Genomic DNA, 15,234 nt, shown 5'->3' on the forward strand with positions numbered 1-15,234 from the left:
GCACCGGTTACTCTTTTGTTCAAAGTTAAGCCTCAAGCTCAATGAACTTTACATTTACTGTGATGATTGATGTCTGTCTCAGAGTTACGCGAGGAGCTCAGGAATAAAGATGAACAATGCACATCTCTTTCTGCTGAATTACAGGACATGAAGAGTCAATTTGCTGGTCAGTACCAAGTTCATCAATCAATATATGAATCATTTATTTCTGTTATTTACTGTGCGTGTTTATGTCTGATAGTTATCTTTTCATCTTAAGGTTTACAGAGAAATTTGAAAGCAAGCGAAGAAAAGTGTCTGCAGCTGACCAAAGACAAGACTAAACTTGAAAATGACATTATGGATGTGTCAAAGTCATCGGGAGACAGTTCTGCTCTAATAACAAAGCTGAATGAGGAAATCAACCGGAAAGAGAGGTGTGCTTTCATTCTTTTATATTAAACGATTATAAAGTAAATGATTATAAGTGTTAAAGTGCCCTCTATTATGTTAGCTTTCATTTAGTGTGTAATGTAGCAGAATGTGAAATGTCTGCAAAGTTTTAAAGATCAAAAAGCAGGATAAATGCTGTTATTGTCTCTGAGTTACTGAAATGAGTCGTCAGTAATTCCAGTCTGACTGCATGCACGAACCTACGTAGGTTTGTAACTAAAGCACTATTCGCACGGGATTAGTATTATCTATGGACCTCTGTGATTTAGAAATGACTCCCCCACATCTGAGTTTTGCGTGGCGCATTCGCACGGGATAAGCAAAGCCTGTGATTTTACTCGAATTTACTGACTTCTCCCGGATATGATGTCAAGACTTTGTTATATAGCTGTATGAAATCATAAACAGGCATGGATATAGTTTTGATTATTTTATAGTAATAAATAAACAATTTCGTTCAGTTAGCGAACAGACGCCATGAACTGAGCTCAGACCAGCGGCAGGAGTCAGATTTCATTTATCACGAGTAAGCTGACAATATACGGCGGAAGATTCAGTTTCAAAACTAAATATAAAAGCGCCTATTTAAACGATTTAAACAAGCTTGTCATTGTACTGTACTATTCTGTTCTGTTTTTCATTAAGAACAGTATTGATGTTAATATTAAACACACCATTCAATTAGTTTACTCCCAAATTGATACTCATTCTAAAGTGAAAGTATAATCCGTGCAGCTGCACAGGAATTCATAAAGGTGCGCATTATGAATGCAGACTTTATTCTTCGTGAAAGATAAAGATAGAAATGCTCACAGGAAGAAAAAAAACGTGCAAAAATTATAGACGATCCGCCTAATCCCTGCCAAATCACAGAGATGTCGATTCGCACGGGACTACTATTATCACAGGACCTCGGTGTGCGGCGAAATATGGTAGGTAATTTGCAGGGGAATTTTTACTTTACAAATTACAGACATGGCCGATTCGCACGGGATTAAGATCACAGACATTCTCTGCAATTATTATCAAATCACCAGAGGTCCCAAGATAATACTAGTCACGTGCGAATGGGGCTTAATTTGCATAATGCCAGTTTATGTTCTTCATTGGCTGCCTGTGAACAATTTCTGCTTTGACCATTAAACACTGAAAGAGTTTGGTTCACATTGTCAGCCTGTGAAGATGATGCTGTTCATTTTGCATGTACTTCGAAAAGGACAAGGATGCCAAAAAGTCAATGGTTAAAATACGTTTTACACTGATACCACAGCAGTTTGACTCGAAACAACATCACATTATAAATGCATGTCAAACTAAATAAAAACTTACCACTTAGGCTGTGTTTACACTGCAAGTCTTAATGCACAAGTCTGATCTTTTGATCATATCTGAGTTTTTCATGCCTGTGTTTACATTCACCTTAGACACGACTGGCATTAGATATCTGTCTTTACATTAATTCCCTACCCAAAGTGACTGTCGTTGAATACTTTATTATACAAATGGTAGACCCTCTGGTTTTGAATGGCTGTGCCATTATTATTTTTTTTACATTTATTTATGTCAGGTGGCCATGATTATTACAGCTGTCATCATGGATGTTATAGATCTGACCAAATGGATATAGAAAATAACAGTGATGAGAGAGAGAGAGAGAGAGAGAGAGAGAGAGAGAGAGAGAGAGAGAGAGAGAGAGAGAGAGAGAGAATAGCCTAATAGTGAAGCTTGTTGGTTTTATTAGGCTATAGTGGTGTTATCACCTCATTGCTGAGAAATATAATGCAGCTTTCAGTACTGAAGCCATTTTATTTATAAAACTCAAGGGGCAGAGATTGAAAACCAGCTCCTGAATGTTTCTGTGCATGCACATTTCTTTATTAAGTTCCCACCTCAATAAAAAAAAAGCTGTGAGTGAGCGCATACAGACACATCTGCTTCATAATACTATATAAAAAAGCTATCTTTGTGGGCAAACATCTTGCCCTCGCCTTGTGGTGCTTTGGAATTCAAAGGGGAATCGGATGTGCTACATTTTGAAGTGGTTCAGGTCGGATGCGAAAAAATCAGATTTTTGTGTATACACGTGTGCAACAAATTCCACTTAGTGTGCTAGCGTAAACGCAGCCTTAGAAACATACTGCTCAAGTCGTGCTTGCAATGCAAGCAGTAAACCAATCGCAACAGACTGGGCCATCTGACCAATCAGAGCAGAGAGACCGAATCTTTGAACAAACTGTTTTCAGACTGGTGAGGTGATGCTGCAATGTATATTATGAGAAAATTAAAGTGTTTTTTGACCTTGGATGCATGTAAACGTGTTTTAGGAGACCAAAATAATTTTTATACTAGGGGTACTTTAACCTCAGATTACATTATTAGCTTGATTTACACCACATGTGATCATATTTTGGAGGACTAAATGCTGATTTATATTTCTGCGTCGGTTTTAAGTTGGTTTTCTTTTATACTTCTACATCGTTGTCCGTGTTGATGTGCAATTACACTTGAAGAGGGAGCATGTGTCAGCCCCTGAGGGAGGGGTTCTAGCAGACCAATCACACGCTTGTGGTCCGTGTACATTTGACGCACTGTTACATTTTTGGCGAGGTGCACGTCAGACTATGCGTGCTACGCTCAGCCTACGACTTAGCTAGATAGCTAGGTTCAAAGTAGAATTATAAACCAGCCTTAAATGGCAAAATCACAAATCAAACCTTATTTGAGGAATTCGTACCTAATTCACAAATCATATTTAATTTCAGGACACTAGAGGAGCTTCAGAACCAGGTTGCAGAGGAGCGGGAGAAAACAGCTCAGGCTGAGGAGAGTCGTTCTCAAGCACAAGTCCAAGCTGAGAAGGAAGCTAAAATTCTCACGCAGAAACACCAAGCAGAGCTTTCCAACCTACAGGAGAAGATCAAACTTTTGGTGAGAACCTTTGAACTTCTCCAATCTCACCTGTAGGGGTGTAAAAATATAATGTTAATCGATATATCGTGTTAGAAAAATGCGACGATATGTATCGTTGATGTAAATTATATGATTCACGATATAGAGTTGTTTTATCCAAATTACTTTATTTATAAAGTATAATTCACCCAAAAATGTAAATTCACCCTCATGTCATTTTGTTTAACTTCCAAACACAAATTTAAATTTGTGATTGGAAGTTAAAGATATTTTGTATGAAACCTGCGAGATTTCTATCCCTCCATTTAAAGTCCAATCCTATCAAATTTAAAAAATCCCCAAAAATGTAATTAAGGCATCGTAAAAATAACTATTCGAGTCGTCTAATCCAAATCCAAGTCTTCTGAAGAGACCCGATGGCCCATAGCAGGTCATAGGGAGGACCAGGAGGTCCTCTGTGCGGCTAGAGATGCCAGCTTTGAAAGCACGAGTAATGCGTGAAGGAAAAAAAAAGTTTGCAGATTTTCAGTGATATTACATTACATTACATTAAACAACTATATATAATGTTGAATATAAATGTATAACAATGCGGGAATATTTGTGGGTCCTGATACTAATACAATAATAATAATAATAATAATATAATTTTATTAATAAATAATATAATTAAAAATTATTTATTTTGGCCTACAATATCACAAATCCGCGATGCATATCGTATCGTGATTTCAGTATCGCGGTGTGTATCGAATAGTGGCACAAGTGTATCATTACGCCCCTACTCACCTATATTGTTACCAATTGGAATAAAGGCATCATCGTCTTCTGGTGTTTAAGGGGCCATTTACAACGTTTTCAACTAAAAAGATAATACGTTTTGGCCGTTTTTGCCGTTCATTTAGAGTACAACAGCATTTTGGGGGCCTGAAAAAGCAAACTTTTGAAAACGTGTACAGATATAGTCTATAGGCATGAAGTGTTTCTTTAAAAAAGGACACCACCAGCAACTGACCTGGCATGAATAATACAGCATTTTTTAATCAGAATCGTCTTGACACTGGTGTAATCTGTCTGTGAAAAATGTGAAGGAAAAATTTCAAAAAACAAACATTTTAGTCCATTGTTGCTGTGTAAACGTGCCTTAGTGTAATATTTTAACACTTTCAACGTTATAAATTATTGCTTTTCTAACAACTCCCCCTTTGCCCTGTACTTGGACCCTGAGTCTCTAATATGACTTTTCTTTGTGACTCCTCAGGAGAAGAGCGCTGAAGACAATCAGGCTAAAGCCAAAGACATGCATGCATCCGGAGAGAAAGCGCTTGCAGATGCTGCGGAACGCCATACAAAAGAAATGCAAGAATTACACAGCAAGCTTGAAAAAGTACAACAGGATCTCCATGTGTCTCAGGATGAAAGCCTAGAGCTGAGGAAACAGATTGAAGAGTTGAAGACTTTCAAAGAAAAGGCTGCGGTAAGACAGAACTCTTCATTCGTGAAAGAGCATGGGGCTATTTTGGCTCATTTATTGATACACTGGGTTATAAGTATAGGTCTTGAACTACACTTTGAAATGTATTAATTGCTTTTCCATTAAAAAAAAATAATTATATTGAATGTTTGTACATTTAAAAATAATCATCTATTATCTTCCTATAAGCTCAGTCTCATGAAGCTTTGACACTTAAAGGTGCACTATGTAGTATTTTTGCTGTAAAATATCCAAACACCACTACGCCAGTGTCATATATTTTGTTCAGTTGAGTACTTACAATATCCCAAATGTTTGCAACTATTTGTAAATTGTGAGAAAATTGCTATTTTACCTAAGGACCGGGATTAGCGTTTGAGGAAGTCGCCTGTCAATTGCGTCATATCTGCGCTACCCTCGGTTTCGGGTTTTACTTGGCAGGAGCGCTTTACTCTTAGCAGTGTGAACAAGTGAACGGACAGAGTAACGTCATAACATCATTTTAAACACACTTAAATGTATCTAATATGATAAAAAGAGCTCCATTACCTCATAATCATAACCGGAAGAGCGGATCAGTGCAGGCGCCCGGCGAACGTGTCCCGCCCCGTCATAATAAAAGTCCCGGTATTAGCGAGGCGGGTATTTGTTTAACAATCTCTCCAGCAGCCGTGCTCAGCTCCACAACACTCACTCCTGCTCAGCTTTACACTACAGTAACGTTAATAACCTATATGATTCTATATGATTAATGAATGATGATGATGATACTAAAGTATTTGAAGTATTTATTCCTTTAAGGAAATTCAAACATCCAGTAGCTCACACAAGTTACAGACTATTAAAACACACAAATACACAAATTCTAATAAATAGATAAAATAGCCACAGCAACCTATTTAAAACGCTGTACAATAAAAAGCATAGTTTAAAATACACCTTGTCCTGAGAATAAATAATTAACTCAAAGAAATATACACAGACTAAAATATTGCACATGGTCCCTGAAAGTCCTGTGCATCCTGGAAATTGTGCATCCTGGGTTAAAATTAATTAAAACTACATTTAGAACAAATAAATAAATAAATAAAAGTAAAGCTGTTAATGTAACTCTGCCTCTACTGCTTATTTGCACTTAGGCCTCAGAGAAAGCGGAGCAGACTGCACAGGCCTCATTGGAGCAGTTAACCCAGGAGAACCAGCAACTTCAGAAAGACAAGTCTGAGATGGAGACTCTGGTGGCACAGCTCAAGAACTTAAAGCAGGAAATGCAGAGCAAGGTGAGTGCATGCTGAGGACAGGAAGAATTATTTCAAACACTCCAGTCAAACACTCCAGTGTTTTTCAGTTCCGACACTACACCAAACCCAGACCAGATTTAAGTGTCAGAATGTAATAATTTTTTGTGTTGTAGCACTACTAATAAAGAAATGTGCTGTTACTATCCTTAAAGTACTGTTTAGAAGAGAGAACTCTGAGAATTATATCAGGAAAACTAAACCATCCACCTAGAAAAGGTGGCCTGCTGAACAAAAAAAAACATAATTTATACAACCGTAAAGTTCAAATAACATTAAGCTGCATATTTGTTTTGGTTTTTAATTGTACCTTTCAAGTAAAATCGGCCCAATGTGTCCCCTATTGCCAAATCATGCACACCCACATTCCATAGGCTAGATCGATGAGCATTATTAGGCTATAGCTCAGTGGCTGCAGCCATACAGCGAGTGTGCATACACTCACACACACGTGCCGTGTGTCAGCTGTTTTGATGCGATTATCAAGTTAACTGACTAGTAGCGTGTGCAATATCTGTGCAATTCGCACGGTGTACGCTAGAGGTTAGAACGGGCTCAAAAAATCAAGCCCGACCCTACCCGAGCCCGTGCACGTTGTGTCCGAGCCCGGCCCGGCCCGACACATTAACTTTAATTATGAGCCGAGCCCGATTTAAACCCGACCATTGTTCAATACGTGGGCGTTTTGACGAGAGCGAGCCTGTAATGAGCAAAGCGCAGCGAAGCGGACTGGTGAGGCTCATGATAAAACTACATTTAGTTTTCAGTTTTCTCCACAGCGACTGTACAGCCGAATAACATTTTGTTGCAATATTTTCATGTTTAACACTTTGAAGCTGCTTTGAAACAATCATCATTGTAATAGCGCTATAGGCTATAAATAAAGTTGACTTGACTCCGCTCAATAATCCGCAGGCGCGCGCTCATGATCCGCTCACCGGCAAACTGATGTCTGCTCAAATCCAGCTCAGACATTTATCTGTAGCTTACTTTGTTGTTGCCATTAAACAATGTGTTTTTTCCTTCATATTTATGTTTAAATATTATAATATTATTTTTACATTTCATCTGATTATGATGAGTGAAAAGATGCGAGTGGGTCAGAAATGATTTTGGTGGTTATATTTAGTTTAATATTAAGTTTTATTTTGTAGAAAGCATTTATTTCGTTTTGTTTAAATTGTATCTTAATTTTAAAAAAGGTTTCTTAGGCCAATTGCCTGGATTTAATAAATAAAAAGCAAATAGCAGACTATAATCGTGAGATGAAGTCGTGGGAGTGATTGCTTTCATTTCATCTCATGAACTGGAGCGTGCGTCTCATAAATAAACCGAAACTCAGCAGGCTTCTCGCCTCACAGACATGACAAATATGCGTATAGAAAGCTTGAAATGTCCACTTTTAAACAAAACGATTCGAAGATATATAATTAAGCAAAGTGCAGTGTTGACGCGAGCAGCTCTTGACTCAGAGCGTTTCTGTTTATAATGCTGCGCTCCATCACTGCTCGAGCTGTGAGTTTAACACGCATTTTTAAACTAATCCTGACTTGTGCAACTTTGTAGCCTACACATTTGTTTCTTAGTTGTTGTATTAGTTCTTACTTTGCTAAATATGTGTATATAATTTCTGATCATAGCATAGCTTTCTGCCCACCCAATTAGACTAGTAAAGTAGGCTAATGATTAAAAAAACAAACGCTTGATCACGGGCCCGGCCCTACCCGACCCGGGGATAGTGCAGGGAAATCTCAGCCCGACCCGGCCCGCAGGTCGGTTCGGGTCAGGTTCGGGCTCGGGCAGAGAATCTAAACTCTAGTGTACGCCCGCTTTAATATAGCTGTTTGTGAATGAGATTAAAATGCAAATAAATGGAGTTAATGTCTCCCAAAATATAGAAGTGATTCTTAACTACCTGAAACAAACTGTCAGTAATTCCAGCATTACTTCCAGAATGTTTGCAGAATTATTGATATTTGCTAGTGCTTGCTTTAAGTTGCTCATTGTTTTCTCTGTACTTATTATAGCTGGATGCTCTAACAAAGCAGAACTCAGAGTATCAAGAGAATCTGAGTTCTGACAGCCAGAAGATCAGCGGCCTCAGTAAAGAGATGTGAGTGTCTTAATCATTTACCCACACCGCAATTCTTTATAAGCTGAAATTGTGTGATAATTCATTCTAATAAAAGACACTAATAAGTTTGTGTCTCTGTTGTGTGAATAAATGGTTGTGTTTCAGTGAGGAGTTAAAACAAGAAGTCAGTGAAAAAACCCAGGCAGTGGATGCTCTGAAGAACGAGAAGGATAAGTTAACCATGGACCTTGCCAGCAGCCACAAAGACAGCGACATTCTGCTAAACGTATGTTAACCAAATGACATTTTATAATGCACCAGGAAAAGCATTATAGAAATCTTTTTTTCAGTTTTTTATTGTCAGTCAAATGATAAAAAATGTTCAATCGAAGTAAATGACGAGCGGTTTATGTGCTTTTTATTGAAAAGGGTAGTTTGTTGGCTGGATATGTTATATGCCTAATCTAACAATAATTTGAACATCACTTATGCTCAGGTTAGTGTTGTCAAAAGTACCGACCGCGATACCAATTCGGTACTGAAATGTTAAAAATATGACGCTTTGAGCGCTGTTGAGCGGAATCGTAAACACCTCTGACTGGCCATTGTGCTCGCGCTCATCAAATAGGTCTATGATTGGCTTCTTTGATCAGCGCTTCACAAACATGTTGTAAAAATACATCAATGACGCTTTTCACGGAGCGCTTACACAGATACACACAGAGCGTTTGAATGTAGGTGTTTATCAGTCTACCGGTCCGCTGGTCGACTCCTGCTTGTGCTTTCAAACGCTCCCGCTCCTGCTTTCAAAACACTTCCGTGTTGTTTCAAACCGCTGCCGTGAGTTGATCATTGTAGCCAATCACAGGCACATCCGATGAGCGCGTGACCACAATGACCAGTCAGAGGTGTTTACGATTACAGCTCAACAGCGCTCGAAGCGTCACATTTTTAACATTTCAGTACCGATTTGGTATCGCGGTCGTTACTTTTGACAACACTAGCTCAGGTACTGTTATTATTGTGCTACTTTGTGGGAAGTAAATTAATTCTCTTTGCTTTCAACTTAATGCAGCTCAAAAAGGAGTGTGACAGTCTCAACGATCAGTTGAAAGAGATGAAAACGAGGTAAGGAACTTTTCCTAGTTGTCAAAACCAGGTTTATGCATGAGCGAGAAGAAGTTTGTTGGCCCATTTGCGTGACACTGAGGGTAGATGAACTGATCTCTCCTACCGATTCAGCAGCGGCGTTAGCTTGGAACTGCACAAGAGAGCCTTCTATGCGAGAGATCCGCTTCCTGTTTATTCTTTAGCATTAAGAGAGGAAATATAAGTTTACAAATTCTTTCATTTCTGAATTATGTTAAAGTGCCCCTGTTATGCTTTTTTAAAGGTTCCTAGTTTTCATCTGAAAGGCTCAAACAATAGGTTTACATTAGGGCTGTCACGATATTACATTTTTCACACCATGGTTATTGTGGCCAAAAGAAATCATGATATCGAATTCATGAATTTGCAATATCTATAGAAACCTTGGGGGGAAATGTATCAAATACAATCTTTATTTAGTTTTTCTTTTTACCCAACAAACATAATTGGATATGGGAGTCCTCATCTTTTGGAAGTGCGTGCTTCCAAAAAAGTGGACTTGTTTCGCAGCGCAGAAAACAGCATCTTCTCAACATGTCGAGAACTAAATCTCTTCCATTCTAAGCTACAACTCCATTGTTTAAGGGTCAGATTAGACTTTGTTTGCAAACATCCGATAAAGACTATAGCAACCCTCTACAATGCGAGTAAATCTTCACTCTGGGCGACTAAATAATATCTATCATTAGCATTTGGCTAATTAATGCTTAGATTTTACTCGCCAGTGTGTGTTAGAGGCTAAGAATAAGTTTAGCATAGATATATTTTCACTCTTTGAACACTCGAGTGTCAAGCAAACCGTCAAGCGATCTATCTATTTCAGTTCAGCTCAATGGATGCGCAGCGGATCTGTATTTGGCGTACCCCAAACTCTAGTGTGAAGGCACACAACTCGCCGTCGCATTGCTGAGAGCGCTGTGCTTCTCACACGCAAAGAGAGAGTCTTACATACCATGCAGAATTATGCGGTACATGTAAACCATATTATTTGTTGTATTTTCCTGTCAAAATAACAGAGTTCATTTGGAATTATTCAGCTTTTAAGAACAAGCAGATGATATGTGGCCTCAGGTAGTGGGCGGGACTAATTCACACATGACAAACTTTGATTTCAGCAAATCAGTTCAAGCCAATGATGACAACCTGAATAATAATATTCACGAACCCAGCAGCTCAACAGTCTTTAGTGCAGGGGTCTCAAACTCCCGGCCCGCGGGCCACTTGCGGCCCGCAGGATGATACTTTGTGGCCCCCTACTTGACATCAAAGTTTAGTGTGGCCCGCGCGTTGCTCTGAAAACCATTTTTGGCGGAGTCGTTGCGTGTGCCTGGGGTGATGCGGCCCAGCCTGACCCAGAGTCTACTTCCAGTGGCCCCCGGGTAATTTGAGTTTGAGACCCCTGCTTTAGTGTGTTATGCATTATTATCTTATTAATAATTAATCTGATCTATTTATATTATATAACAGAAACACTGAATGACCAACAATATCTTAAGCACCAACACCAGTCAGTCCTAAACTCAGTTAAAATGACAAATATACATTCACACATGGTTACCAAGTTTTTAGTTCTAATTACTAAATTTCTATCATTAAATAATGCTTGACTAATCTAATATCATAATATAATGATTGGGTGGAATTGTGTGTGTGTGTGTATATGTGTATATATATATATATATATATATTAATATTAATATTAATTAATTTAGGCACTTTAAACCACTATAAACTCCTGCTTTTTAGCATTAGCAATTTATTATAGCACTTAATTTGACAAAATGTCAAGAAATGTTTTTGTTTTTTTCCTAGTCAGTCTCTTCCCTACACCCTTAAAGGGGTAGTACTTCAGTGCTGGGAAGATGAATCTGTATATAAACTGGGTCATTAATGTAGTAGAAATGGGAAATTATTTTTGAATTTGGTGCCTTCTAGACTGAGAAAAGACAGAAAATGTATTTTTGTCTCATGGGGATGAAAGACAACAATTCCCCGAATGCTTCGCTGCCCTGTGAGGCCAGTCCCAAAGCCACCGCTACTTTACTGTGACTGCATCACTTTCCCATTGCGTTCATTTCCATAAAATCAGTTCATTTGGAGAACAGACACTACAATTAAAAACTGAACGTGAACGTAAAAAAAAAAAATTGTGAAGACTAAATGTAATAATCGAAATAACCCTTTTCCACTATTAAGAAATTTTTGTTCAAGCGAAAGGTTTCTGTGGATGTAAAACAAAAAATCCCATTGAATGCACACATTATATAACATATTTCTCTCCAGAGAAAGCAGTTTAAGAAGTGAATCTGAAAAGGAGAAAGCAGCAGTTCAGCAGTCTCTCCAAACACAGAGTGCCTTGATCTCAGAAAAGGACAAAGAATTAGACTCTCTGAGAAATGAGGTAACTTCTTCAGTGACAAAAAAAATAGATGTATTATTTCTCTGAAATATTTTTCTCTGTTATCTGACAACATGCTACAGATGCAATTGCTAATTACATGTTATGTAAATCATTGATTTTTGGACTTTTTATAGCTGGATACTCTAAAAAAGCAGAACTCGGAGTATCAAGAGAATCTGGGTTCTAACAGCGAGAGGATCAGCAGCCTCAGTAAAGAGATGTGAGTGTCTTAACCATTTACACACGCCACAATTCTTTATTTTATTTGAGAATTGTGAAATTTTAGTAATTTTTCTTTGATCATTACCCTCTAGAGTAGACTAACCCAAGTTTTTGTTAATGGGTGAAGATCTTTCTTTTTTCCCTTTAATTCCTTTTGATGTCCAACATCTCTGAAGAATATTATTGGACTGTGATTGCTTGAACTCTAGGAAGTTTTACTTTTCTTTTGATTCATATGAAAAGATTTTTAAGATCATTTTTATATAGATTTTTAAAAAAAAGTTGTATTAAAGATACATTTTAAAAGCTTTTTATGAATTTAGTTTTTATTTTAATTTTAATATATAATTTAGGTCACACTTTAGATTAGGGTCCGATTCTCACTATTAACTACGACTTTTGACTCAAACTTCTAAATGCTGCTTATTAAAGGGTTAGTTCACCCAAAAGTAAAGTTTATGTAATTAACGACTCTCCCTAATGTCGTTCCACACCCGTAAGACCTCCGTTCATCTTCAGACACAGTTTAAGATATTTTATATTTAGTCCGACAGCGTATCCAGTAAAACATCATCAGAGTAGTCCATATGTGACATCAGTGGGTTAATTAGAATCTCTTGAAGCATCGAAAATACATTTTGGTCCAAAAATAACAAAAACTACGACTTTATTCAGCATTGTCTTCTCTTCCGCGTTTGTTTTCAAACCTCAAATAAAGATTCAAACGATCCTGAATCAGCGGATTGATTCATGATTCGGATCGCCAATGTCACGATTTCAACAGTTTGGCAGTTTGACACACGATCCGAATCATGAATCAAAACGCTGATTCATAACCGTTTGAATCTTTATTTGAGGTTTAAAAACAAACGCGGAAGAGAAGACAATGCTGAATAAAGTCGTAGTTTTGGTGATTTTTGGACCAAAATGTATTGTATTATATATATATATATATATATATATATATATATATATATATATATATATATATATATATATATATATATATATATATATATATATATCAACAATTAAATTAAAACTGTTAAATTAAAACTGTTAAATTAAAACTATCAACAATTAAATTAAAACTATCAACTATAAACTAAAACTGCTTTTATATATAATACACTTCTTTTGTTTATAGTTGTTTTTAGAACAAGTGGAGTAAGAGTCCTTCACACTGTTTCATGTCTCTCTGTGTGTGTTGAAATAAATGCTGGTTGTGTTTCAGTGAGGAGTTAAAACAAGCAGCTGCTGAAAAATCCCAGGCAGTGGATGCTCTGAAGAACGAGAAGGAAAAGCTTACCATGGAACTTGCCAGCAGCCACAAAGACAGTGACATTCTTCTAAACGTATGTTAACTGTATAATGTGTGCAATTTTATCAGTTTATTTAGTTTGAATCTGAAAGTTTGTCTAACAGAAGTATTCAGTGTCCAGATAATTGAGCAGAAATTATTTTTAGTTTAGTTTTATTTTTGTTGTTGTGCATTGTTTAATGTACCTACACTATATTGCCAAAAGTATTGGGACACCCCTCCTCCAAATCATTGAATTCAGGTGTTCCAAACACTTCCATGGCCACAGGTGTATAAAATCAAGCACTAGGCATGCGGACGCTTCTACAAACATCTGTGAAAGAATGGGTCACTCTCAGGAGCTCAGTGAATTCAAGCGAGATACCGTGATAGGTTGCCACCTGTGCAATATGTCCATTCGTGAAATTTCCTTACTACTAAATATTCCACGGTTAACTGTTAGTGGTATTATAACAAAGTTGAAGCAATTAGAAACAACAGCAACTCAATCATGAAGTGGTAGGCCACGTAAAATCACAGAGCGGGGTCAGCGCATGCTGAGGTGCACAGTGCGCAGAAATCGCCAACTTTCTGCAGCGTCAATAGCTACAGACCTCCAAACTTCGTGTAACTTTCAGATTAGCTCAAGAACAGTGCGTAGAGAGCTTCATGGAATGGGTTTTCATGGCCGAGCAGCTCATCCAAGCCTTACATCACGAAATGCAATGCAAAGTGTCAGATGCAGTGGTGTAAAGCACGCCGCCACTGGACTCTAGAGCAGTCGAGAGGTGTTGCCCATTACATTTCTCTGTCTCGCAATCTGATGGACGAGTCTGGGTTTGGTGGTTGCCAGGATAATGGCACTTGCCTGACATCATTGTGCAAAGTGTAAAATTTGGTGGAGGGGGAATTATGGTGTGGGGTTGTTTTTCAGGGTTTGGGCTAGGGCCCTTAGATCCACTGAAAGGAACTCTTAATGCTTCAGCATGCCAAGACATTTTGGATATTTTTGATTAATTTTGGACAATTTGATGCTTCCAACTTTGTGGGAACAGTTTGGGGATGCCCCCTTCCTGTTCCAACATGACTGCACATCAGTGCACAAAGCAAGGCCTATAAAGACATGCATGAGTGAGTTTGGTGTGGAGGAACTTGACTGCCCTGCACAGAGTCCTGACCTCAACCCAACAGAACACCTTTGGGATGAATTAGAGCGGAGACTGCGAGCCAGGCCTTCTCGTCCAGCATCAGTGACTGACCTCACAAATGCGCTTCTAGAAGAATGGTCAGAAATTCCCATAAAACACTCCTAAACCTTGTGGAAAGCCTTCCCAGAAGAGTTGAAGCTTGCTGCAACGGGTGACCCATTATTAACCCTACGGATTAATAATGGGATGTCATTAAAGTTCATGTGCATGTAAAAGCAGGCGTCCCAAAACTTTTGGCTATATAGTATTATTATGCCTTAAAACATTTTAATGCTATGTTGTAATGATGTGCTAATTTGAGAGCTGAAAGCCCTAAATGTTATTCACTCTTAATGCAGCTCAAAAAGGAGTGTGACAACCTCAATGATCAGTTAAAGGAGATGAAAATGAGGTAAGGAAAAACAGATAGCTTCTTTGTAATGGTGTCATGTACTGTGTTTCATTGATTCATCTGTACATGTGAAATGAATGCAGAATACACACATCATGCAGTCTGTCTTCTGCACAGGGAAAGCACTTTAACAAGTGAATCTGAAAAGGAGAAAGCAGGACTTCAGGAATCTCTCCAAACACAGAGTGCCTTGATCTCAGAAAAGGACAAAGAATTAGACTCTCTGAGAAATGAGGTATTATGGTTGTTTACACAATATATATTTTTTAATCATATTCAAGTAGAATTTTCACACATTACACAGTGGATTTCCAGGTTTGAGAACATATTTTAACACCTAAAGTAAATTAATTTGGTGGCTTTATGCCATCAAGA

General features: G+C 37.9%; 1 protein-coding gene across 4 annotated transcripts in view; it reads left to right on the forward strand.

The window, feature by feature from the left end:
- The window catches only part of clip1a (CAP-GLY domain containing linker protein 1a), a 57,919-nt gene that overhangs the window by 34,808 nt on the left and 7,877 nt on the right, over positions 1–15,234 (forward strand). For all 4 annotated transcript variants that reach the window (XM_067437709.1, XM_067437712.1, XM_067437713.1 and 1 more), the window contains 13 exons: positions 83–166; positions 260–416; positions 3,195–3,360; positions 4,604–4,819; positions 5,956–6,096; positions 8,142–8,227; positions 8,354–8,474; positions 9,264–9,316; positions 11,621–11,738; positions 11,873–11,958; positions 13,195–13,315; positions 14,807–14,859; positions 14,977–15,094. In XM_067437709.1, coding sequence (XP_067293810.1) covers positions 83–166; positions 260–416; positions 3,195–3,360; positions 4,604–4,819; positions 5,956–6,096; positions 8,142–8,227; positions 8,354–8,474; positions 9,264–9,316; positions 11,621–11,738; positions 11,873–11,958; positions 13,195–13,315; positions 14,807–14,859; positions 14,977–15,094 — 1,520 coding nt within the window. The remainder of the gene's footprint in view (positions 1–82; positions 167–259; positions 417–3,194; positions 3,361–4,603; positions 4,820–5,955; positions 6,097–8,141; positions 8,228–8,353; positions 8,475–9,263; positions 9,317–11,620; positions 11,739–11,872; positions 11,959–13,194; positions 13,316–14,806; positions 14,860–14,976; positions 15,095–15,234) is intronic.

The sequence above is a fragment of the Pseudorasbora parva genome, chromosome 3 (genome assembly GCF_024679245.1).
Source record: "Pseudorasbora parva isolate DD20220531a chromosome 3, ASM2467924v1, whole genome shotgun sequence".
Lineage (NCBI taxonomy): Eukaryota > Metazoa > Chordata > Actinopteri > Cypriniformes > Gobionidae > Pseudorasbora > Pseudorasbora parva.